General features: G+C 54.6%; 1 protein-coding gene, 1 long non-coding RNA gene and 1 pseudogene across 2 annotated transcripts; 2 read left to right on the top strand and 1 right to left on the bottom strand.

Moving 5' to 3' along the window:
* The first annotated feature begins 913 nt into the window (after window positions 1-913).
* On the top strand, window positions 914-3,667 carry LOC131814486 (Fc receptor-like protein 4). The gene is made up of 4 exons (XM_059145412.1): window positions 914-944; window positions 1,082-1,345; window positions 1,587-1,817; window positions 3,234-3,667. The coding sequence occupies exons 1-4, from the start codon at window positions 914-916 to the stop codon at window positions 3,542-3,544; spliced, it is 837 nt and encodes a 278-aa protein (XP_059001395.1). The 3' UTR covers window positions 3,545-3,667.
* Window positions 3,609-7,366, top strand: LOC131814485 (soluble scavenger receptor cysteine-rich domain-containing protein SSC5D-like; annotated as a pseudogene).
* A 6,261-nt stretch (window positions 7,367-13,627) lies between these two features.
* LOC131814760 (uncharacterized) lies at window positions 13,628-20,408 on the bottom strand. The gene is made up of 5 exons (XR_009347438.1): window positions 20,223-20,408; window positions 17,304-17,452; window positions 16,731-17,037; window positions 16,546-16,628; window positions 13,628-15,424 (listed from the first exon to the last, which is right to left on the bottom strand). It is a non-coding gene; the product is annotated as an uncharacterized LOC131814760 (long non-coding RNA).
* Between the last annotated feature and the right edge of the window lie 4,155 nt (window positions 20,409-24,563).

Here is a 24,563-nt window from a genome sequence, read left to right as displayed (position 1 = left end):
CTTGTCCCACTTTGGAGATTGGACCCAGGGCCCCCGCGAGGGTGGTCTGACTTCTGAGGCAGCTCCCTGAGGCCAGGACGCCGTCCGTCTCCCGTAAACTCACAGCCACAGGGCAGAGCCCGCAGACGAAACACACACTCCCGGCCTCCTTTCTTTCTCCGTCCAATTCCTCCATGTCCAGCTCTGCTCCTCTTTCCACCGACGGGGAACGCACAGGCCAAGGTCAGCCCTGGGATTAGACTTTTTATGAGAATGGCAAACGTGTCTGCAAGCCAGCCCTAGGAGTACGGTTCTAAATTGGTACTTGAACAAATACAAATTGATTTATAAGTATATAAATTGAATTTCTAGCTCAGTGGTCGGCTGAAATATTGCCCCCTAAAGCCCGCGGCTGCAAGGCTGGCCCTTTCCTCTGCACAAACTTCCAGCTCCGACGTCCAGCCCGTCCCCCTATGCGTTTCCTGCCCTTGCTGGGGCAGAGGCAAACACCAAGCCACCCTGAGCTCTGGGGACCACTGTCCTCCAAGGGGAGGCACGGACCTGAGCAAGCAGAGAAGCCCACCCCTTCTTACAGGGGCCGTCCAGCAAAGGATTCTCAGAAGCCTCTGGAAAAGGCATTCGGGATGGGCTCATTGCAGAGACTGAGACGCCAGCCCCGGGGCTAGTGTCCCGACGGCTGGACTGTTTCATCAGGGAGAAGACGACAGGAAGGTCTTTGAATTGTACCCACTGGGCTGAGCCTCCGAGGAAGGAGAGATGCAGAGGAAGCTGATCCTGACTGTCACAGGGACAGGAGGTCACCTTGAGTGGATACAGAGATCTAACTACGGTTTAAAAATCAGTATTTGGTCCAGAAATGGGATTGAAACTTTTTAAACAGACATGACACTCACAGGATCATGGGAGACGCACGATGTCAGGAAGGGCTCCAGGGGATCTGGGCTGTGCGTGCATGCGTGTGCGTGTGTGTACGTGTGCGTGTGCGTGTGTGTGCGTCACCCTTGCCCCACAAGAGCGGGAGTTGGGCGTGCGGCCAGGGCCAGGGGTGCGGCTGGCCCTGCCGGCGTCTGGCGTCTTGCAGACCAGCTGAGCACTGACCTGCCCCACGATGTCTACGAAGGAGACGAGGTCGTGGTGCGGTGCTCTGGGGTGAGCGGCAGCATGACAGGGGAGGTGATGTACTACAAGGATGAGTCTCTGCCGGCCACTCACTACCACGCCTCAGGCTACACCACCCCAAACGCGAGCCCCAGTGACAGCGGCTCCTTGTCGCGTGAGGTCCGCCAGCTGGTCTTCTACAGATTGACGACAGAGAGGACGAGGTCTGTACGGCTCACGGTCCAAGGTGAGGCTTCGCTGTTCTAGGGCCTATGAGGTGGGAACCGGGGTGTGGCGCATTACCCAGGGAGGGGACGGCGGTGGTGGCTGTGTGACCTTGAGTCCGTGTCTGTGTGTCCTGGCGGTGGTGGCTGTGTGACCTTGAGTCCGTGTCTGTGTGTCCTGTTCGGTGGGGCTGAGGAGACAGGGCACCTCCCGCAGGACCCGCAGCCTCCGCGACAGCTGCTCTGTCCCGTCTCTCCCTCCAGAGCTGTTTCCGGCTCCCACACTGACCGTCAGGCCCTCGCAGCCCACCGAGGGAAGCTCAGTGACCCTGTCCTGTGACACCCAGCTTCCCAGGGACAGGTCGGGGACGCAGCTTCGCGCCTCCTTCTTCAGGGATGAACACACCCTGAGATCGGACGGAAACGCATCGGAGTTTCAGATCTTGGCCATATGGAGGGAGGACCAGGATACTACTGGTGTGCGGTGGCCACGGCGTCCCACAGCGTCTTGAAGCTGAGTCCTCGGTCCTATGGGCTTGTGCCGAGTGAGCCCAGGGGCGGGGCTGCTGGCGGGGCCCTGGGTCACACGGAGAGGAGCAGGGCTCCCTGGAGACGCCAGCTGTGCCTCCCCTGTCCCTGCGGGCGTGGTGGGTACAGGGTCTCAGGGACTCCCCTGGACTCTGCTGTCAGTGGCCACGGGGGCCCGGTCTCCCTGGCCCTGCTCTTCCGGTCTGCAAAGCGACCATCGTAAGCTCTCCTGGAGCACCTTGTGTCACACTCCGAGAACAAGAGGTAAATAATGGTGGCGTCCGTCTGTAGGGAGCTGCCCCAGCCGCGAACACCCTGCCCTGGGAGAGCCCGGGGTGGGGGGCAACAGCAGCAATGGCAGGAAGAGCCCCAGCCCCGAAAAGCACTCCCAAATGCCAGGCCTGATGGGCTGCTGGGCTCGGTTCCAGGAACCCCAGGACAGGGAGGACTTGCAGGAGGTGTTCCAAGTGCAGGCCTTGCTCCGAGCAGGTCTGGGGGCCCCGCAGAGCCCTGGGGAATCTGTAATGTGGTTCATCAGTGTCCCCATGTCACACACCCGGCGACTGAAAGCCCAGAGCAGCCACGTGACCTGCCCGGGGTCACCCAGCTGGAACAGGAACGCAGGCACACCGCGCCAGCGTCCGCCCCTGCCCCACGCCGTGTGGGGGACAGCAGTGCTGCCGACGGCTGCCGGGTGCCGGACCCTGAGACAGCCGCAGGATGGGGCTCTCCCTTCATCACCAGCAGAGCTCTGTCAGGCTGGGACGGGGCTCCACACTGCTTCTTGGAGGAAACGCGGGGTCGGACAGGTGCACTGACCCGCTGAGATCACGCGGTGAGTAAGTGGCAGAGCCAGCCCGTGCTCCTCCTGCCGTGCCCTTTCCTGATGTCCCCCTGTCCTGCTGTCCCCCTGTCCCACTGTCCCCCTGTCCCGCTGTCCTGTCGTCTCCCTGTCCCACCGTCCCCCTGTCCCGCTGTCTCCCTCTCCTGCTGTCCCACTGTCCTGCCATCCCCCTGTCCCTCTCTCCCACTGTCCTGCCATCCCCCTGTCCCACCGTCCTCCTGTCCCTCTGTCTCCCTGTGCCACTGTCCTGTGGTCCCCCTCTCCCGCCGTCCCAGTGCCTTGGGAATGAGGGAGAAGCAAGGTCACTATGGCCTGTCATTATCAAGGGCTGGTGAGTGTGAAGGAAGAGTGGGGCCACAGTTTAGGGTGTGGGGTCTCAGGTGTCCTGCCGCAGGGGCCTCAGCGTGAACCCTCCTCACCAAACGCTCTTCTGCTTACACTTGGCTTCCAGCAGTGCCACCGCCTGGGTGCCCAGCAGGGGACGTTACCTCCACCCCAGGCCCTCACCTGCCCTCACCTGTCCTCTCGTGATCACGCAGGTGTCCCAGTGTCTGCCGTGCTCCTGGAGACCCTGCCCCAGGGGGGCCACGTGCTTGCAGGGGAGCGTCTGGTCCTCGTCTGCTCTGTGGCTGAAGGCACAGGGGACACCACGTTCTCCTGGCATAGAGAGGACACGGGGGAGCGTCTGGGGAGCACACGTCAGCGTTCCCAGAGAGCAGAGCTGGAGATCCCTGCTGCCGAGGGGAGTCACACAGGGTGGTACTACTGCACAGCGGACAACGGCCTCGGCCTCGCCCGCAGCGGGGCCCTGAACGTCACCGTCACAGGTGAGTGTCGCTCTCCTGATTAGCCAGTGACTGAGCAGTCTCCTTCTGTGGCAGTGAGGCTGTACCAAGGATGACGAGGGACAGGCCATGAGGAGGTTAAGAAACCACCTGAACGCGGCCGGCTATCTGTGAGGTGGCGGGGCAGTGGCAGGCGAGCTCCAGGAGGGGACAAAGGGACAAGAGGCGTCCCTCAGGGGCTGGATGGACCCTGTGAGGACTTGGGGCAAGGACGGCACGGGCTGTAAGTCTGTGCAGCAGGAGAGACCCTCTCTGACGGTGGCCCCTGCCTCCCTCAGACCCAGCATCCCACTCTGTCCTCACCCTCAGGGCCCCCGGGACCCGGGCCGTGGTGGGGGACATGGTGGAGCTTCGCTGTGAGGCCCAGAGTGGCTCCTTCCCGATCCGGTACCGGTTTTACCTCGAGGACGTCATCCTGGGGAGCAGCTCGGCTCCCTCTGGAGGAGGAGCGTCCTTCAACCTCTCTCTGACCGCAGAACATTCTGGAAACTACTCCTGTGAGGCTGACAACGGCCTGGGGGCCCAGTGCAGCGAGGCGGTGACACTCAGCGTCACAGGTGGGACTTGTCTCTGTGTCCTAGAGGACATGGGGTGGTCATGCCAAGCATCCTTTCTGCTGGACGATCCTGTTGTCGGGAAGCTGGTGTTCAGCTCTTGGGCTCTGCTTTGCACGGGACATAACCGTCCGCACCCCAACCCGGGCCTGATGCTCCCGCGGGAGCGGGGCTAGTCCCTGTCTGCAGGGCTCTGTGCTGGACCGGCTGCGCTGGTCTCGGGGAATGCGGGGCCCGCAGGGGACAGGAGCCCTGCACGCACACAGCCCGCGGAGAGCGGGAGGTTCAACTCGCCTCTTCAGTACTCAGGAAACTGTGGAAAAACCGTGAACAAACAGACTCTGGGATCCAAACCTTCAGCAGGCTTATGTCACTCGGTCTCTGTAATGATGCTCTATTCACTGACGAGGAAATGGGCTTTAGATCTGGTAACTTTCCCAGGTCGCTTGGCCGCTGGGTGCCCAGGGGGATCTGGAGGACAGGGTCAGGAAGCAGAGCGGTGGTCACGGGATGTGTCCCCTCTAACGCATCACTGTGGAGACGTGCACGGCGGCGGTCCTGCTCTGGGAAGTCATCGGGTTCCTGCCGAGTCCTTCTTAGTCACCGGGTCCTCGTGGGCAGAAGTGACCCGACTGTCTGGTTTTGGCATCCGGGAGAGGTTAGCCACAGAGGCGTGATTTCAGAAGCTCTGCGTGGTCACCGTGCTGTGGCAGTTTTGTTTTCAACTGTTTTGTGTTGGACTCACCTACTGCTGGAGACGGGTCTAGAACCAGCGGCAGGGACTTCCCGAGCCTGGGAGATCTTGACCCCAGTGTCAGATGTGCTTTCCTACCAGTCTTTCCCAATTTTCTAATCTGGATGGTTTCACCCAACGAGATGGGCGCTTTGTCTAGATCTTCAAAGTCATCACATGCTGTCGGCCGCTCCTCTCACGCACTTTTCAGACGGCCTCCAGGTTCGCGAGATCGCGTCCCCTTACTTCTGATACGTTTGAGCTACTTCCTTCCTGATGGGACCGGCCCACGAGGGTCTATGTAATGGCTCGTTTTCAAGACTCGGGGGCACTTTTGTGACTCAGATCTATGTGGGTTCTGGTTTTCTAGTTCCTTCAGGTCTGGTTCATCTTCTCCCCCACCTTCCGCATATCCTCCTCCTGGGGGCTTTAGGCTTATTTCCTGTTGCTCCTTTGCTAAGTTCTCAAGGAAATAATTATTTACTCCTCTTTATTTGCATGTCGTAAATGCATCTAAAACATATGTTTCTTCCAAGTACTTCTTTCATTACCCCTTACAAGTGTTGATGTCTAACATTTTCACTTAATTTCTAAAGTATGTGGAATATGGGTTTTCATTTCTCTTATAACTCGGGACTTAAAACAACGAATAGATTTCATTTTTATCCTTTAGTTCATTGATTTCTCAATAGATTTCTTCTTTGTCCTCGTGGTTAAACTTGATTGAACAACAGGGGTTGCACGACATTTACTTTGGGGAACTAAGATGTCTTCACGGCTTCACACACAGTTGTCATTTTTGTGGATGTTATATACAGAATTTGACTTTATTTTATTTATTTATGTATTTATTTATTTGAGAGAGAGAGCAAGGAGAGGAGGCACAGAGGGGGAGAGTGAATCCTCAGGCAGATCCCCACTGAGCACAGCGTCCGGCCCGGGGTTCGATCCCATCACTCCAAGACCACGACCTGAGCCGAAACCAAGAGTCAGATGCTTCCCCGACCGAACCACTCAGGCGTTTCTCTATGCGGAATTTGAGAAGAACATGAATGTTCTGTTTGGGATATACAAAGTTCGCTGTTTATTTTTCTACTGGATGAAGCCTGTTATGTCGTCCGTCTTCACGGCGCCTTACATACGCTCTGTCTTTTCAGTCTGTGAGTCTCTGAGAATCTCGTTCACACGGTACCTGTAATTCCCCAGGTTTACTGATCCTGCAGGGCCTCCGCCGTGAGTCTGGTAACCGGCCGTGTCAGATGGGCACTTTGGTTGCAAAGGATAGAGACGCTATACAAACGGGCTTGGGCCAGAAAAACCACGAGGGCCGCAGGCAAGAGAGTGGGGACCGGACGCGGCCGAGTGCGGGGCTGGCTCCTATGCCCCGTCTTCCTGTTCTGTCTCTCCACCGTTTTTGTCTTCAGAAAGGGGGCTGCTCCCTGACAGCGCTGGGCTCCATCCTTCCTCTCTGCTGCAAACCCTCCAGAAAAGGCCTCCTTACAGGTCGCTCCAGTTTGGAAAAACAAGCAAAGAGATGGGCAGAGTGTGGGTTAACCTTGTGGCCTGTTCGTCCTCCGCTGCAGAAGGAGCGGGCTTGGGGTGGGTGAGGACACCCGCGGGGCCTGAAGCTGCTCTCAGAAGAACTGGGGCAGCTCAGCCACCGGAATACTGGCGTCCCCAGGCTCCCTCTGTAGGGAAGACCTAGTTCTAGCCTTCATTCTGTTTTTCCAAGACCTTTCTGAGCTCTGGAGAATCAAACACAAACCCCTGTGTCCTACCTTCCGTGATCTTCAGAATGCTCAGAATGCTCTTCCCAGGGGTCTGTAGGCGGGGGCTGCCCTTGGAAGATGCACCCCCACGTCAGCAAGCCCCCCCCCACCAAACAGCCTCTCCCGTTTGCCTCCCGCATTTCTGATGTGCTCCGACCCCGCGTTTGCAGAGCCTCCGCCCAGAATCCGCTTGGCAAACGGCGCCCACCGCTGCGGAGGGCAGGTGGGGGGGAACGGGCAGCGGCTGGGGGCACCGTGTGTGACAGCAGCTGGGACATGCGGACGTGGCCGTGCTGTGCCGGGAGCTGGGCTGCGGAGCGGCCATCACACCCCCGCAGGCGCGCTGTACCCGCCGTTGGTGGGCGAGGACCCGCCGGTGCTCATGCAGGCGGCCCTGGCTGAGTGTGAGCAGGTGGAGACCTTCCACTGCGACCACCGCGGGGCCGCGGGGGCCGTGTGCGAAGGTGCGTGAGGGCCGGGCCTGGGCTGGGATCAGGCCATCCGGCCCTGAGAGCCTCCACTCCACTGTCCGCGCCAGCTCCGGGCCACCCCACGGTCCGCCGCAGCCGCCCCTCCTTCCCGGCCCCTCACCCGCTCTCCGTGGGGCCGTGGTCAGGCCGGACGGAGGCTAGTCCAGGTCACGCGGGCTCTCCCGTGCGTTCCGTTGTTAGCCCGAATCTGCGTCTGGAGGCCGAACACGGATGCTTCATGGCTGTGAGTCGGGGCGCCGTACTGGGACAGGGCACGAGGCCCCCGAATGTCAGCGTGTGAGAGACTTCAGCCCGGCCACACCGCCCATACTGCTCTGTGATCCCGTCGCGGGTTCGGAGGCCGCTCCCCAAACAACCCTGCTCCTCAGAATCAGTCCCGGAGTCGGAGGCCTGCCGGCTGGGGCTGAGCCGGGTGCTGTTTCCGACCCGGGATTCCGATGGGACACGGGCCTGGGGAGGCCGGAGGGGAGTCGGAAAGACTCTGGGGCCATCGAGGAAACCAGGCCACAATCCGTCAAGGACAGAGCTCCCTGAGGTTAAAGAAAACTGGGCGCTGAGCCCAAAACCTCCACAGAGCTTGTGACTAGGTGGAGGCTGGAGGACCCAGACTGGCCCAGTCCCAGCCCCCACTCTGCTGGAGCAGCCCAGCCCCTCGTCCGGGGGTCGGGGAGCAGGGAGCCCTGTGGAGGGAAGTCTCAGGAGCAGTGACTGAGGCCCAGCGCCAGGAGCATGTGAAGGCCTGTGGCTCATTCAGGGACATGGCGTCAGCACTGGGTATGGGAGGGATCCAGGATTTGGGGTCAGCTGTGTGGGGCTTCAGGCATGCCCCGCCCCCACTCACCAGCCATACCCGTAGCAAACTTCTCTGACACTTGCGATCTCTCAGCATTAGGACCAGCATTAGGACCATCAAACTCTCACCCCTCGTGCAGACCTGCCTGCTAGAAGGAATCCCGGGCATGTCCAGACGGCGTATGTGGGACGGTCTTTCCTGGAAGGGGGGGTCTGGGGCTCTGGCTGGCCTTCTTCCTTCCCCTGGGCCTCACTTCTCGGGGGAGACCCCCTGACCTGTCTGGACAACCCCTCCTCAGATCACCCCCTCCTTACCACCTTTTTACTTTTCTCTGCAGCATTCTTGCCTCGTTTATTCTTGAAGACTGGCAAGTTTTTTTCCCTTTGGGCCTCAGCGCTGGACGGACCCGAACCCTGCACCAGTGGCCCCCAAGGCCGCTCAGCAGGACTCCGAAGCACCACCTACACTAGGGACTCCACCCCACCTGCTCCCAGGCCACACCCAGCTCCCAGAGGAACCAAACTTGGTGACACCCTGGCCCAGATGCCAGGTTTTCCAGCATCTTCCCAAAGATCTTTGGGGATCACAGTCTCCTTGGAGAGACGTAGCGGCTCCCGAGGACAGAACAACGAGGAATGAATGGAGACGGGCCCTACCTCTGCTAGAAATGTGGGACTTTTCTTTCTATTCTTTTTTTTTTAAAGATTCATTTATTTTAGAGAGAAAGAGAGAGCAAGCGGGGAAAGGGATGCAGTAAAGGGAGAGAATCTCAAAACGATCCCGTGCCGACCAAGGAGCCTGATGCGGGGCTCGCTCTGGAGCCTGATGCGGGGCTCGCTCTCACGGCCCTGAGATCGTGACCTGAGAGTCAGACACAACCGACTGAGCCAACCAGGCGCCCCATCCTTTCTATTCTAAGCATCCTGGGAAGGAACTAGCTTTTAAAAGTTTTCTTCTTGAAACACTTTCTCAAGGTACAAATATAAAACACATTGACCAAAAAAGAAAAGAAAAATCAGCAGGATTCTAATATTTGGAAGCAACTGCTGTTAATATGCTGATTCCTCTAAAGCATTTTTATGAATATATGAATATATTTGAGTGACGTACACTTCTGAGTTTACTGTACTGTAAACTACACATCACGATACTGCTTATTAAATTGAACATTGCTGTGTTAACAGACATTTTATACACGTGCGTGTGTGTGTGTGTGTCACAGGTTTTAAACTAAGACGGCCCTCTCACGAAGGACAATCCCGATTCAAAAATACCCTTTGTTCTGCTGTGGACCTCGATCGGGGTTGGGTCTGGGTGCACAGAGTGAAGGTAGGAAGAAACCACATGCTCCAGGCGGGGACTGGCCCTCCCTGTCCCTCAACTTTGCTAATGTCCGAGTCTCAACACATATTTGAGTGGCTGGTTGTTTTTAGAAATGAGTAACTGAGTTTTGAATCTGGGTGGATATGTGGAGAAGAATATTGGGCGTAAAATACATATATTCCAGACTAGATGTCTGTGTTGATAAGTAATTTACTGAGCCCATAATATGGGCTGGATTTGGCGTGTTATTTCCTTATATTGTTAGTAGAGCCTCAGAGGATATATTGGTATTTTAACTGTGGTTGCATTAGGTTTGTGTTGAAATAGTAAGTTACCTTTAGGAGGATTTGGCATTTTTACAGAGTAATCTTCCAGCCAAAGGCCAAGCTCTGTCACATCATTGTTTAGATCTATCCGTAGAGTCAAAAAAATTTTTTTAATCCTTTAAGTTCTACCTATTTCTTGTCAATTTTATTTTTTGATTTTTTAAACTACTGGGCCCATTATCTAGAATTTTTATCCTATCATATTTGAGAGAGGTTTGTTTTATTTTTTTAAAAATACATTTATTTATTTTAGAGAGAGAGAGAGAGCACGAGCAGTGGGAGGGGCATAGAGAGAGGGACAGACAGAATCTCAAGCAAATTTCTGGCTGAATGCAGAGCCGAACGCGGGGCTCGATGCCACAGCCCTGAGACCGTGAACTGAGTTGAAATTAAGAGTCAGACGTTTAATAGATGGAGCCCCCTCGATACCCCCCCAGATGTGTATTTTAATATGCCGTGAATTATTGGGTTTTACCAGCTGGTTGTGGACCCGACTCGCACAGAATTCTTTTGTCATCGCTCACCCTGCCATTTACTCTCCTCGGGTCTCCGGGTGTGCCGTCCTGTCGGCAGAGGGGACACCCTGCTTCCTTCTGCTTACGCTGGGCACACGTCTCCCTCTACCCCCGGAAGCACTGTCCAGAACAACATTAAGTACCGTGAGGGTACGAGGCGCCCTTGCTTTGTTCCCAAATGTTACCACTGTGCTGTGTGAGTTTCACCATCAGCCGTGGGGCTGGATTTAATTTAGGATATACACACTTACAACATCAAGAAATTACCTTCTGCCCGAAATTAGTAAAAATTTTATTTACTGTTTAATCCGAAGTAGATGTTGAATTTTTAAACTATCTCTCTGTTACTCTTTAACTTAATGTGATGAATTACTTTAGCAGACGCTCTAATAACGATCAGTTCTCACAACTCTCCTTGCCCGTGGTGTGTCTTAATTCCCTGCCGAAATCCACGTGATGGCTTCCTATGGGGGATTTTGCATAGGTATTCATAATGAGGGTTGGGTTGTAGCTTTTGATTCTTTCCGTGGAAAGCTTTCCTGGCAATGCTGTGCCGGTTTCTTGCTCTGTGTTTCGATGACTGTTACTGGCTGGTCTGCAACATCAGTTTTATGTTCTTCTTTGACCTCAAAGCTGAATTAAAGCAGGGTTTTTAAGGAAAAAAAAGTACATCATGAAAGGATTGTCCCCCTTATTTTGTGATTTGTAAAATAAATAGTATTCATGATTTTTAAAGTGTCCTTTGGGACCTCAGACATGATCAGGTTTTATGGATCATCTACAAGGACTGAACAGAGAGTGGGTTCTCTGTCCCCAAGATCGAGAGTTCGGCATGTTCTCCTTGGGGTCTCCCTCCTCAACCCACCATTCGGGTCTCACGCATCCTTAGCGCTGGTCGGCCGTGGACCCTCAAGGTCTCCCTGCACCGGTCTGTTTCCACGCCCTGCGGTCCGCGGGTCAGCGCGTGGTCGCCATGGTCTGTGGCTCCAACGGGGGTGAGCTCAGAGCTTCCCCATCATGGCAGGCTCTTCCCTGGCCCTCAGGCTCCTGCCTCCACGAGCCTCTGTAATTCTTCCACTTCTGACTTTCCAAGCCACTTCCCTCTGTGCAAGTCCCTGGCATGTGATGTTCAGAATTCAGGGCTGAGCTTTGGTTTTGCACCAAATACAAAATTCTCTCTTTTTTATATGGCTTGTTTATTCTATATTACATTTTCTCTTCCTAAAGCTTCTTTCCTTTTTTGTTGTGTTTTATTTTCCTCCCTCTTCACTGGGCAGCTCAGGGGCAGAGTTCATCCCTCATGGCTCACTCCCAGTGGCGGCCACACCGACTTTCTCCAGTTTTCTTTGTTTATAGTCTGGATCTCTAGTTTCTATCCCCCCACCCATGCCTCAGCATCCAGATATTCTGATGGGTTTGGGGAGTTCCCTTCATTTAAATGTATGATGTTCTGTGAACCTAGATTTTTTATTTACGTAAGGAATGGCGCTGTTTTTCACTGGGTGCTCTCTTTTGGTCTATCCATGTGGCTGTGTGTACCTCTCGTCTGCTGCTCCTAACTTCTGCACATTGGCTCCCCACTGTCTCCTTCTCTGGTCCCCCAGACATGGACACCTACCTTACCCCCAACTTGTCACGACTTCAGACTCTGACAACCTCCAACAAACCCCTCTTTCCTGTCCTGTCTTGGACCATGGAAGAATTTCTCTGGATACATACCCAGGAGTGGACCTTAAGCAATAAAGAAAGCTAGGGGGTCATCCGAATCGTGACGGCTGCCAACAGTGTAAGCACGTTCCCTAGCCCGACATTCCAGGCAAAACTTGGTGTTATTTAGTGTTTTCATTTTGCCAACTTAATGGACCTAAAGAGAGATCTCTCGGTGTTCTTCTTCCATTTTTCTTGTTCCATAATTATCAGTAACTAAGTATTTGGGGGGTTTCCTCTTCTATGAAATAACCATTTACCCGTTTCCTTAATGTTATTTTTGTCTTTTTCTAGTTGATATCCACGAGTTACTGCTTTCCTTAAATAAGCCCTTTGCTTGTTCCATACTTTGCGAATGTTACCTTCCATTCTGTTGCCTTGGGCTTTGTCCAAATGGTCTTTCACTGAGCAGGATTTTTTGTTTTCATGCAAATTCATTAGTTTTTTCATCTTTATTTTTTTAAAGATTTTTATTTATTTATTGGACAGACAGAGATCACAAGTAGGCAGAGAGGCAGGCAGAGAGAGAGGAGGAAGCAGGCTCCCCACTGAGCAAAGAGCCTGATGTGGGGCTCAAACCCAGGACTCTGGGATCATGACCTGAGTTGAAGGCAGAGGCTTAACCCACTGAGCCACCCGGGTGCCCCTGTTTTTTCATCTTTTAATTTGTGTTTGTGTAAGAAGCCCTTCCCAACCCCAAAGTCATGACGAAAATCTCCTAGAGTATCTTCCCTTGATTTTATAGTCTTTTGTTTTTCATGGATCAGGTCTACCAGAGTCCAACTTTACATTTGATATTAAGTATAGGTCTGACTTTTTTCCCTCTGGAGAGTAGGCCCAACATTATGTACTAAAGAGGTCATCCATCCCCATTATCTGGTGGGGTCAACTTTCCGTTTCCATATGTACATGGGGCCTGCTTAGGATCTCTCTGTTTTGTTCCTTGTTTTGCTTGATTTTACACATACATTATACCACCTTTATTGTTCTGGCAATATCTTTATTGCTCTTCCAATATCTGATGACATAAGACCCCTCCTTGTTTTTCTTTGTCAAAATTATCTTTGTGTCCAAAAATGTTTACCAAAGTCTTTTATAGATTTTTATTATTCTATAAAAATGATAGAGTAGGTATATTAAATTGCTCAAATTGTCCAATGGGATTTTTATGGGGATTTTACTGAATTTATAAATTAATTGGAGAGAGGCAAGGGTGGCGAGCCCTCCCACATCCCCAGTCATCTTAGGTATCTGGCCTGTTTGGTAGATAGAGCAGGTAAACTTACTCTTTGTACCTGCCCTGGTAGCTTTCAACCTGGCACATGATTCTGGCACACGATCCTTTGCTCCTCTTGGGGGAGGCCACCAGAAACATCTGCAGGGGTTGCTCACTGTCCTACCTCAGATCCAAACCAACAGGACACATGGTCACCTTCTCTGTTCCATAGGGCATCATACTGGCCCACAGAGGCCCATCAGCTGACCACAGAGGCTACAAGGAGTGGTCCCCAACACCATGCGGAGAACAGCTGGGAGCCATAGTTCACAAAACAGGAGGACTACAGGAGAAAGACTAGGGCAGAAAGGAGACAGTGTCATGGAGATGCATTTGGGCTTGAGATAAGTATGGAAACATGAGAAGAAAGAGGGATTGAAGACCCTCAGGGGTGTCCTTCACATGAGGGTTAGTATCCTACAGTATCCTCCCTGCCATGTCTACCCAGTGAGCCCCAGGCACATGCCCGATGATGCCCACCACAGTTGCCCACACTCACTCTCCTGGGGAAATTGGAGTTTCTGAAATCTGGAGGCCACATGTTCCTAAGGAGGGAGGCAAGGTTCTGCCCCTTCCACAGAAATGTGCTCAAAATTGCAGCGGATGCTGGGATGAGCCACCCAACTCCTGTGTCAGAATGCAGGATTGATCTCCCCCGTGGCTGAGGTTTCCACCTGCAGAGTGCTCAGTCATCAGCCCTCTTTGGAACGTGCCTTGACCGTGTCATTCAGGATCACTGTCCTTTTCCACAGCAGTGCGTCCAAAGGCTGGAGAACATGGGGCATGAGAGCAAGGCTCCTTCACACGACTCAAGGCCACTCTGAGAGATTGTCCCAGCCTCAGGTTGTCTCTGGGATTGGCTGAGATCTTCACAGAGATGCTTCCAAGCTGACCATCTGCTCCTCCCTCTGCATGAGCTTGTTCCCTTCCCATGATGATTCTCGATGCTGAGACCACTCCCTAATAAATTTCCTACATGCTACTTTCCATGTGAGGGACTGCTGCACTGGAGACCCAACCTGGGACATCTTGTACTCAATCTGTGATCCCCATGTGATCTCTGTGTCCTCCCCCCACAACCATTCTCTAAGGTCCCCTCCCCAGAGCAGGGGAAATTTGGCTGTGGTCTCAGGAAATGACACATGTTCCTTGTTCAGAGCAGCAGACAGAAGTTCTGGGAAGGAGCACCCCATATTTCTAGAGGGTGAACCATTGATCCCTGTTAAGAGGGAGAATGATGTGGTGCATCCAACCGCCCTAATTTTAGTGGGTGGGTACATAACACCATGAGAAGTCCACTCCCATTTGTTCATCTCAACCAGTAATTCCCAAACCAGGGTCAGCGTCCCCAGAGGGTCATAAGATCATTTCAGTGAGGACCCGGAGACTGGTCCTATGGATCTCAGTTAGCTACTTGTTGTGGTGGCCTTGTGAAAGGATCGCTCCTTGGTGCTACTGCTGTTGGGTATGGTGACAGCACGGAAGGTACTGAAGGCTCCGGGAAGACTGCCGTGTGGAAGCTATGGACATTCAGGACTCAGGATGATTGTATAGAAGAATGGTGTCTGAAGTTCTTCCCAAAAAGCCTAGGGGTGATCCTTCTGGGTGCAAAGTCAGGACTGTGGGATGTTGTATATTAAAAGCCGACTGCTGACCTAGCCTATCCCTATTAGGCAGGTAGAGAGATGGACACTGTATTTGTAGAAGCAGCAGGGACCTCCTTTGATGGCTCCTTTGTCTCTGTCATGGCCAAGGTCACATTCTGTCATAACCCTCAGGGCTTCTGACATCCAGAATGACACAGGGGATATAGTAGAGCCCCACCACAAGGCCTAAAGAGGGTCTCGCACAATCCTGTATGACAAGCACGTCACTCTGTGGAGTGTGGCAGCATCTCATGGGGGAGCATCCTTCAACCTCTCTCTGACCACAGAGCACTCCCCTGGTTGACTTTCGGGGAGTGGCAGTGTGGAGGTGATGGCTTTTCTGTGAGCGGGCAGGAGGCAGAAAGAATGAGCAACATCTCTCCCCGCCTGGCCCTCTGGAAACACCTGTGTGGTGCTCAGGTGGTCAAGGTGCTCAGTTCCTAACGGACTCGATTCTTCTGTCCTGCAGGGAGGCTTGGTCCAATGAGCAGCACTTTCCGGCCCATCTGTAGAGGAGGCACAACAAATTCTTACGGAGTTGGGAGTGGGGCGGGACATCTGCAATCCGTCTTGGGCCCCTGATGGGGTACATACTCTGCAGTGAAGAAAGCCGAGATTCTCCAGTCCGTCCCAGCACCTGCTGTGGGACACTGATACCCATGCTGAGCCCAATCCTGGGGTAGGACACTTACAATGTTGGGCAATCTCTGCTGATCTGGGCACAACTGACGAATGCCAGGAATGGATGTGGGCTGTGGGAAAGATCATGACAGAGAGGGAGCTCAGAGAGTGAGCTCAGAAAGCCAAGAGGCTACTAAGTGTCTGGGAAAAATAAACTGGAAGTCAATGTGGTTTAGCCTCATGTAGGTGGGAGCCCCACCTAAACAGATAGACTGACAGCCTAGCCCTGTGTTGGTCAGCCTGCGGAAAGCCTTAAAACCTGAACAACAGTTCTCACCTGCCCCTCTGCCCCTTCCTTCCCTGCATCTTCCAAGCAGAGCTGCCATTAGAGTTAGAAGTGTTTGTGACTCTGGAAGGCCTGGGTTTGGCAGTGAGGCAGAGACAATGAAGGGGACGGAGCCCCAGGACTTTTGTCCCAGCTCTGGAAGGGGCAGAAGCCCAATATACCCCATAGGACAGCCGTTCCAACCAGTGGGCCAGCGCTCCTCCAGCTGGAGCTTCTCTCTAAAGGGCAGCGTATCATGGTGAGAACTTGCCTGCCCGTCAGGGGTAGGGTGGAGCGTTCCAGCCCCGCACCTCTGCCATGGCTCAAATCCCCTCTCTGACTAAGCAACACTCCTGTTTGCAGCAGAAGAGGGCCCTGTGCACCAGTTCACGGTCTCTAGAAATTCGGCGCTACTGGGTCCCGTGAGAGTGCAGATCCCCGGATGCCCCCACCCCATTCCTGCGCTGGCCATCACAGCCTATAACCCGGGAGGGGGGAGATTCCGGCCGACGCCTGGTGTGTCGACTGTCTAGTTGAGCGATCCATCCACAAGGGCTGTGGCCACTATTCAGCCCAACACTGACACCGTCTGGATAAAAACAGGAACAAACCATAGTTGCCCGAGGGCTGAGCTCAGAGCGGGTCTGGCTGGTGATCACTCGTGAGCGCTGGCCATGAGCCCTTCCTTCGCCCAGACAGTTGGGCTGTTCTAGAGAGATGAGCCCCGTGGCTTGGACAATGGGAAGATGAAGGGGGATTAATCCTGAGTGGACCCTTACGGGATCAGGATGTGTGGGGGACATTTGAGTTTGCCTGCAAGGGCTTCAGGTGGTCCTGCTGTCTTCCATGTCTGGTTCATAAGCCGCGGGCACCCCAAGCAATCAGGAAGGTGATGCCCTAGCTTCGGGATGAGCCCTAGCAACTGACCGTTTAGTAGACACAGCAGACTGGATGCCCAGGAAGTGGTCACCTTGGTACCCAGGTGGGTGACTTATATCCAAAGACGCCATCTGCCCTTGAAAGAGGAGGACCTGGTTAATGTGGTAAGAGCATGTTCTATGTGTGCTAAACATCACCCAAGGCCACTGTCAGAGGGGTCTGGGGCCACTCACTGGAGTTCCCAACCTGTGAGGGACTGGCAGATTGATTACGGCAGCTGCCTCCCTCTGCATGAGTGTTCTAGATATGCCTTGGTTTGTGAGGACAACACTTCTGGCCTCGCCAAGCTTCGTCATCTCCACGTCTCCACGTCTCCATCATCATCAGGAGATTAGAGAAGCTGAGCACCACGTATGGATGTCCTTGTCAAGTAGACAGTGATGAGGGTGCATTTCCAAGGTCATGATGTGCAAGCTGGGCAAACAAACTTGACTTTGAATGGAGGACCATCTCACCTATAAACCAGAAGCAGCAGCAGGGCTAATGGAAAGGAAGAATGGAACATTAATGCAGCAGCTTAAATTAGCAATAGGTAAAACCACCTTGGCAGGAGGGACTACAGTGCTGTCAAGGCTTTAACACATTTGAATGATCAACCAGAAGGACCGATCGCCCCCCCGCATGCCAGACCCATGCCAGGACACCCAACAGCATGAAGGTGTTGAAGTCACAGGATACAGCTGTTGCCCCCACTGCCACCATGCATCAGTGTGCCAAGCTGGTGAGAGCACCAAGCCCCATCTCACCTGGGAACGGAGTCCTCTGCTGGAATTTGCCAGCAGACATCCTACTGGGATGGGCGAGCTTCTGCCCACTCCTGGGCAAGGGAGAGTCATTCAGGCTCCCTGGGATCCCATTGCCTTGTCATAAGCCAGACCGTTGAAATGGACCCTACCTAGAACGGAGCATGCATACGCTGAAGAAAGGAGCAGGTGGGGGTCCTGGTCTGCCATATCCACACCCCAGTCCTCCTCATGCTTGACAGTGCTACCTCCTCCAGCCAACACGCACAGTATATACAACCAGGTCAACTTCCTACAACAGCCAACTTCCCTTTCCTCAAGGCCACTTTTGGGGGAGTGTTCTGTTTACTAGTGATTCGATTATTTGTCCACCATCTTTGTTCCCTCCATTGACCTGGAGGACACTGTAGCCCACATAGAAGCCCTTCCTAAATTTGCCCAGCAAGCCTTAAATGATAACCAATAAACTCTGTCCTTACTGAACACTGAGATGACTCTAAGGAGAAAGGCTGCCTTCCAAGTAAGATGGCCTTAGACAATATTGCTGCCTTGCAGGGAGGCCCCTGGGCCATTATCTAAGCAGAATGTTGTGTGTTTATACCTGATGATTGAGCTAATGTTTCAGCTTTATTGAGAGGCATGAAGACACACATGAACACCCTGAGTGACCCAACGCCCAGTCTAGGGGACACGACAAATCAATAGTTCAGATCCTGGCGCTCTTGGTGGAGAAAGTTGCCCTGATTTTGGCCATTATTGTCTTAATCAGTGTTTTCTCTTGCATATGCCTGTGCTGTTCCTGAAGCATCTGTCCCCGCTGTATCCAGGGAACCACCAAAGGAGCCACCTCCAGGCCAGTGAAACCCCTTGCTGATGCCTCAGGGCCCCTTGCAGAAGGAGGGACAGTGTGAGATTAAGAGCCCTGGCCATGGACCATCACGGAGCCACCAGAAGGGATGAATGCCTACCACTCACAGCCACGTGGATGAACCGGAGGGGACTGAGCTGACCGACATAAGTCAGTCAAAGAAAGGCAATTATCATATGATCTCACTCACACATGCAATTTAAGAAACAGAGCAGAGGATCCCGGGGGAAGGGAGGAAAAACTGGGTGGGAAGAAATGAAAGGGAGACAACCATGAGAGACTTTGGACTCTGGGAAACAAATGAACGGTGAGCACTGGGGGTTCCAGGCAACGGATGAATCATTGCACCACATCTGATCTGAAACTAAGGAATGTACTATCTGTTGGCTAACTAAATTTGAATTTTAATAAATAAAGTAAAATAAAGCATAATAAAATGAAATAAGCACTGGTCACGAGGGGTAGAGCGTTGGGGAATGCCATCACACCGGTATAGTGCCGGTTGACCCCCGGGCAGGACCAGGTGATCGAGGCCCTCCATCCCCTCCTCTGTCCCAGGAATGTGGGTTCTGCTTGCCATCCCTGATCCCAGAGGCTGCCCCGAGGACACAGCCTTGGGAGAGTGACGTGGCTCTGAGAGCACCTGCGGGTGTATGTGACCGACCCCGCCAGGGCCTCTATATAAACTTCCAAGATGCTGCCAGGCAGGTGCAGGGATCCCCTCATCTTCCTGTTGCCCAGGACAAGCCTCACAAGGAGGTCTTCTTTGCTTATTAAACCTTTCACTGGCGCCGGCGACCCCTTCTCTCTGCTGTTCCTGCAACACTGAGCAAGGGCCCCCCCCCCGACCCTGTCAGCAGGGGGCACTCGGTCCCTACAGGCTCCCGTGGCTACGTGGAATGCTAACACTTCTCCCGTGGCTACGTGGAACGCGGATCAAGTTCAAGGCAGAGCCCGGTGAGCACAGAGGCCTAAGCAGGGAGCACCTTACCCTGCGTCTCCTCTGGCTCAGGTGTCCCCTTGGCCACCGGCCGCCTCCTCCTTCTCCTCCCACTACCAGGTCTGTGTCAAACGCACCCCACATAGATCGCATCACCTGGTGTTGAACATCATTGTCCCCGGAGACAATGGCCTGCTTGTCAGAGGGGCAGCTAGGGTCTCTGGTGAATGAGGCTCGCATGCAGCTGCAGAACCAGCATCGTAGCCTGCCAGGGAGGGCAGGTCTCCTGGCCTCCTGTGTGCTGGCCAGGGGTCCTGTGACAGCCATGAGGGGCGCTGCCAAGCGTCCCTTTAGGAGACACCCCGGCCAGGGGGCGGTCAGTGAGCAGCCTCCCACTGCAGCACCTCCAGGACCCCTTGTCGACGGAACCTGTGCCCCCTCCCCGGGCAGCTGCAGCCAGTGAGCACGGCAGGGGCACTGCTGATCCTGGACGGGCACCACCGAGCCGTGGTCTCAGGACGTCCGAAGATGTTGCCTTTCTGCGTCTCTGGTTCTTGTACCCAGTGAGAGTGTCGGCCACCCGGGCTGACAGGAGAGCTGGGCTGTGACCGCCTGGAGAAGGGGCCGTTACTATTCACTCTATTGTGTAAGGCAATGGGGAATTTTATCCCCTAGAATTGCCAAAGGTGCCCATGGAGCTCTGCCTCCCGGGGCACAAGGTCATGAGCCTGCAGGGGTGTGTGTGAGAGACGGGCCGGGGGAACCAGTCAGGAGAGGCCTAAAGGGGCAGAGAAGAGCAGAGGCGAGCCCCGCAGACACAGGCGGAAAGCGAGGGCTGTGGAGCAGAGAGAGAAGGAAGGAAGGAGTCACGGACCCAGTGCCCGGCAAGGGAGGCCCAGAGGAGGCCGCCCCGGAGGGACACGTGCCCCCGGCTGGCGTCTGAGACGCGTCAGCCGCGTTGTTCTAGCAGCCTGCTGTTTCTTGAGGTGGGACTTGGCCCAGAGTGACATTCGGTCACATTTTGGGTGGCCCCCTCCTCCCTTGTGCCCCGAGGGCTCCCTGAGAACCGTGGGTCCCACCGTCACACCAGGTGCGCTCAGCTGCGGAGACCTACCTCGGTGACCAGTGTCCTGCTGAAGTCTGGTCTGCGAGGTGCGATCACGTCCGTCCGACTATCACGCGCTCAGCTGCGTCTCGGCTGCCATGGCACGAGGGCGGGTCACGCGCGTCAGGGTACACAGACAGGTAGGGGGCCCCTGCTGTGGGCCCGGCCCTGGGCGCTCAGTGCCACGCGCCTCGTTTCGGCTTCGGATCAGTGGACTGTGGCCTGGGCTTCAAGTCCACTGGGTGCCACTCAAGCAGGATGCTGCTAAAAGGGAAAGTTAACAGAGTCCAGAAATTTCACGGGTCGTCTCCAGCCCTGGTTCCAGCCTTCTGTCTGCCTCTGGCTGAATGAGGTTTCTGAAAAAGTGTTCTAAGGGAGAGGGTCTGCTGTTGGGATGCCTTGTTTACTTAAAACCAACGAGTTCGTACATAAGAACATAAGACGGCTGTTCAGTGCAGTATTGTCTATAACAGGGAAGAGCCCGAAACAGTGAAATGTCCACGAGGGGCCTCATTAAATACTTCGCCGCACACCGATACAGTCACTTAGACAATTCCTCCTAAATATCTACACTGCTTGGGATAAAGGGGTTTATGTTACGGCAGGATAAGGAACACAGGCACATTCAGGTTCCCCAACCTTTCTTAAGACTCTCAGCAGCAATAAAGAAATGCAAAATCTTAAAAAGGAAGAAGCAGCAGCACTGTTGCTATACTAAGCAGTTCTAAAAACCCTGGTTTCAGACCCGCTTGCTCACGTAAGAGAACAAAAAGAGAAATGTGTGAGGAAATATAAGATACATTTAAACAACAACAACAAAGTTAGATCTGTGCGTAATGATGAAGAAATATGCCCACGATATAATGTTTTGCCTGGTAAGGAAAGCAAATGGTAGCACAATATGTCTGGAACAAGCCCATTTGCTTAATTAAATGATAGATGTCGTCTTTAGGCTTCAGCTTGAGCCCCAGAACTGAGAACAGTAGGTGGTGAAGATCCTACATTCTAAGACGAGGTGCCAACTCAGTTTGCAGAACTGAGGAGAAGATGGCAAAACCTGTCCTGCAGCCCCCACCTGCCCAGCTGTAGCCGCACCTGTCCTGCAGCCCTCACCTGCCCAGCTCTAGCCACACCTGTCTTGCAGCGCACACCTGTCCAGCTGTAGCCACACCTGTCCTGCAGTGCACACCTGCCCAGCTGTAGCTATACCTGTCCTGCAGTCTACACCTGCCCAGCTATGGCCACACGCGCCCTGGCTTCATATCTGCCCAGCTCTAGCCACACCTGCCCTGCAGCCCAGACCTGCCCAACCATAGCCTAGAAAGGAACAGACCAGCTCCTGACGGGGAGTTTCAGGTTACTCACAGGAGTAGGGTCCTGTCATGTTTCTCTTTCCACCATTAGAAGCCAACAAATGAAAGACCCAAGAGGATAAACTCACAAAGATTGGGGCTTCCCCCAGGACATGCAGCCTGGCTACTCACCCCCTTGCTGAGTACTGGCTGAACGCGGCCCCCCGCAGGCTTGCCTGGGTGCATGCAGCTTAAGCACGCCAGCTCCCCAAGACTGTGACTGCTCCGTGCTGGCTGGGGCTGGATGAGGGCGGGTGGGGGGTCCAGGAGAGGGGTTGGCAGTGGGCAGGCCCATCTCTGCCCCTCAGTGGGGGTGACCGTGTTTCCTCCGGTTTCCTAGCAGCTCAGTGGACACTCCGGAGAGTCACCCTACTGCGACCAGTTTGACAAGATCCACCCAAGAAGGCTGCCCGCCAGAGCCAAGGGGCTGCACCGGTACCTGGAGGGGCAGGAGTGGAGTGAGGGACCCTGGAAACCAGCCAGCAGGGAACTGCACAGTGACAGCCGCCCTGTGACAGCCCCCTCCAAGGACGTATCGGTCAGCCTCAGCCACAGACAACTGCAAGGCCACCACTGAGTGAGAAGAACTTTACTCCTCTTCCTGTGTCCGCAGAAGCGTGGGCAGAGGGAGAAAGACTCCCCCTCGCCCACCACTGGCTTCTGAGCCACAGGCCAGTGCTCTACGTGGGGTGAGAGGAGCTTTGAACTGGATGTGACATTTAAGTTGAAGCTAAATGGACAAGAGCATGTTTTTAATGTCTGGAAGTGACCAGAAAGCTACTGTGTCTGCCCAAGGCAGTCCTCAGGGGCCAGGTCAGAGCAGAGGTGGGAAGAAGACGAGGCGGTGTCTTGCTTCAAGACCAATCTGTTTCTAAGCCCTACGTATATGCGGCAGCTGCCCCTCTCTGCGCACAGGAGAGTTCCGGAGGGACCGGCCGGCACAGTGGCTGCCTCTGCAGCTGGAGGCACAAAGGGAGAAAGACCCATTTTCACGCATCTTAAGTCATTCAAAGTTTTCCTAACAGCCTCGTGCTACTCTCTAATTTAAAGAATTAATTTTCTAAAAATGCAGACACGTTAACCAACACGTCTAGCTCAGAATCCCGTAGCCTCCCCACCAGTGAGCAAGTCTCAGGAGACGGGTGTGCTCCGGGGCGCGCTGGTGGGCCACCGACTGCGGGAGAAGAGGACGTTCTGAGCAGCGCCTGCCAGCTTCCGGGGTGCACATACTGCAGCCACAGCGGATTCCAAACTATCAGTAGTTTAACCAGTGGCTCGCCAAGTTCCTGGCTATTCAGCGAGCAGCTGCGTCCGGCCCCAGCACACCAGAGTGTGGCGTGGGAGGCGGTCGCCGGCGGCCTTTCCTGGCAGCTCACCCCCAGGCTCTGTGACCCACCAGCTGTGGGCAAGCGTCGTCCACCCAGGAGTAACGAAGGGTCACCAGTTCAAGAGCAAAATGTTGGGGCACTCCAGCAGGCCAGCCTCCGGACCCCAACAAGCCGCTTGTTTGAGCCAAGTGGAAGATTCTAGGAGGCTTGGGAGGGCACTTGCAGGCAGAGGCTGTGTCAGGAGAGACAGAGGAGCTCTGCGACCCAAGCCTCAGCAGGGACCTTTGCAGCTACAGAGCTCCCCCGAGCAAGGATGGGGGGAAGTCGGGCAGTGAGCGCTCCGAGCACCCCACGTTAGCACGCCGTGGTCTGGCCGTCGGGTCGTGATGACAGCAGGAATGCTGACCCGGCCGGCCACTGAATGAGTGTCTTGTCGGGCTCTGAGCTCACCACGTCCTCCACCACCGTGCACAAAGCGCCCTCTTACTCCTCACCGCTGTAAGAGACAAGGACTCTTATTCCCACTTTGCAGGAGGGGAAGCCGACACTTGGGTTAAATGGCTTCCCCGAGGCCCTCAAGCTGCCTACCCTGCTGGTCCCGCTGAGATGCCACCTGCTGCTGATCCTGGAGGAAATCCTGGGTTTCTCTGAGCCTAAGCCTAAGCCTAAGCCTCTTCTGCACTAAGCCTCAGAGCACAGTGAGGCCGAGTCCCCGGACGGCGAAACGGGGTCCACCAGCAGGTGTAGAAATCTGACATGAAGTGTCTGGATCTGGTAGCCGACTCCCTGTCCCCACTCAGGAAAGACTGCCCACCTGGCTGCACCTGCTTCCTGAGCAGAGCAGAGCAAAGGCACTTTCTGTCTCTGCTGGGTGCCCTTTGGATACAGCCTTCCGTCCGTCCAGCCTTCAGTCCATCACTTTTAAAAAGAGAGAATTAAAGAACGCAAGACCTGCATGTTGATAGACCCATTTCTCTATCAGTGCAGATACCGAGAGCCCAGGGAAATGAGTCCATGCCTAACGGAGCAGGCGTTCTGCAGGTCGGTGTCACTGCACCGGGCAGAGCTCGGAAGGACGCCGACGACACAGTCGTCCTGTACGAACAGGGGAGTTTGTTAGAGGCCAGGAACAGGAGACGGATCGGCGGAGGAACAAGCCGCCCCACAGGTTTCTGGCATGCCTGCAGTGTGCAGCACAGCACAAGGTCCCGGGGAGAGCGCCCCGGAGCCTGCTGTCACAAGGGCGGGGCCACAGGACTCGGGCCACCCTGGGTTGGAGCCGCAGCTCTCCCGTCACGTGGTCCTGGTGGGCCCTCTCTGAGCCTCTAGTTCCTTGTCTTGAAGGCTTCTGTTGTCACAGGAGGGAGTCAAATGACTGAGTTCTGCATCCTGAAATTAAAAGTGATGCCTTCGAGGGGTTTCCTGGAAAATCTGCTTTCCCGATAAAAATAACAGAAGCCAGGTGGGTAGATGACGGGGCCAGCCCCGGGGCCAGCCCCCCTACTCAGAGGTGCCCTCCGCTCCTAGACGGAATCGCTAAGACCCAAACAAGGAAGAGGTTGGCCCGGGCCGGCCTGGACCACAGCCAGACCCCTGACTCTAGGTTCAGGGCTCTCTACACATGTGGCGGACCCACAGAGAGGTGCCGTCCTTCCCCGGAAACAACATAA

The sequence above is a fragment of the Mustela lutreola genome, chromosome 14, assembly GCF_030435805.1.
Source record: "Mustela lutreola isolate mMusLut2 chromosome 14, mMusLut2.pri, whole genome shotgun sequence".
Lineage (NCBI taxonomy): Eukaryota > Metazoa > Chordata > Mammalia > Carnivora > Mustelidae > Mustela > Mustela lutreola.
This window is presented reverse-complemented; position numbering and strand designations above follow the sequence as displayed.

Excerpts from the sequence above, each read along its gene's own strand:
- LOC131814486 (XM_059145412.1), top strand. The coding sequence starts at position 914 with ATGTCAGGAAGGGCTCCAGGGGATCTGGGCT. Across the intron at positions 945-1,081 it reads GGCTCCAGGGGATCTGGGCT|ACCAGCTGAGCACTGACCTG; the intron begins GTGCGTGCATGC and ends GGCGTCTTGCAG. Across the intron at positions 1,346-1,586 it reads TGTACGGCTCACGGTCCAAG|AGCTGTTTCCGGCTCCCACA; the intron begins GTGAGGCTTCGC and ends CTCTCCCTCCAG.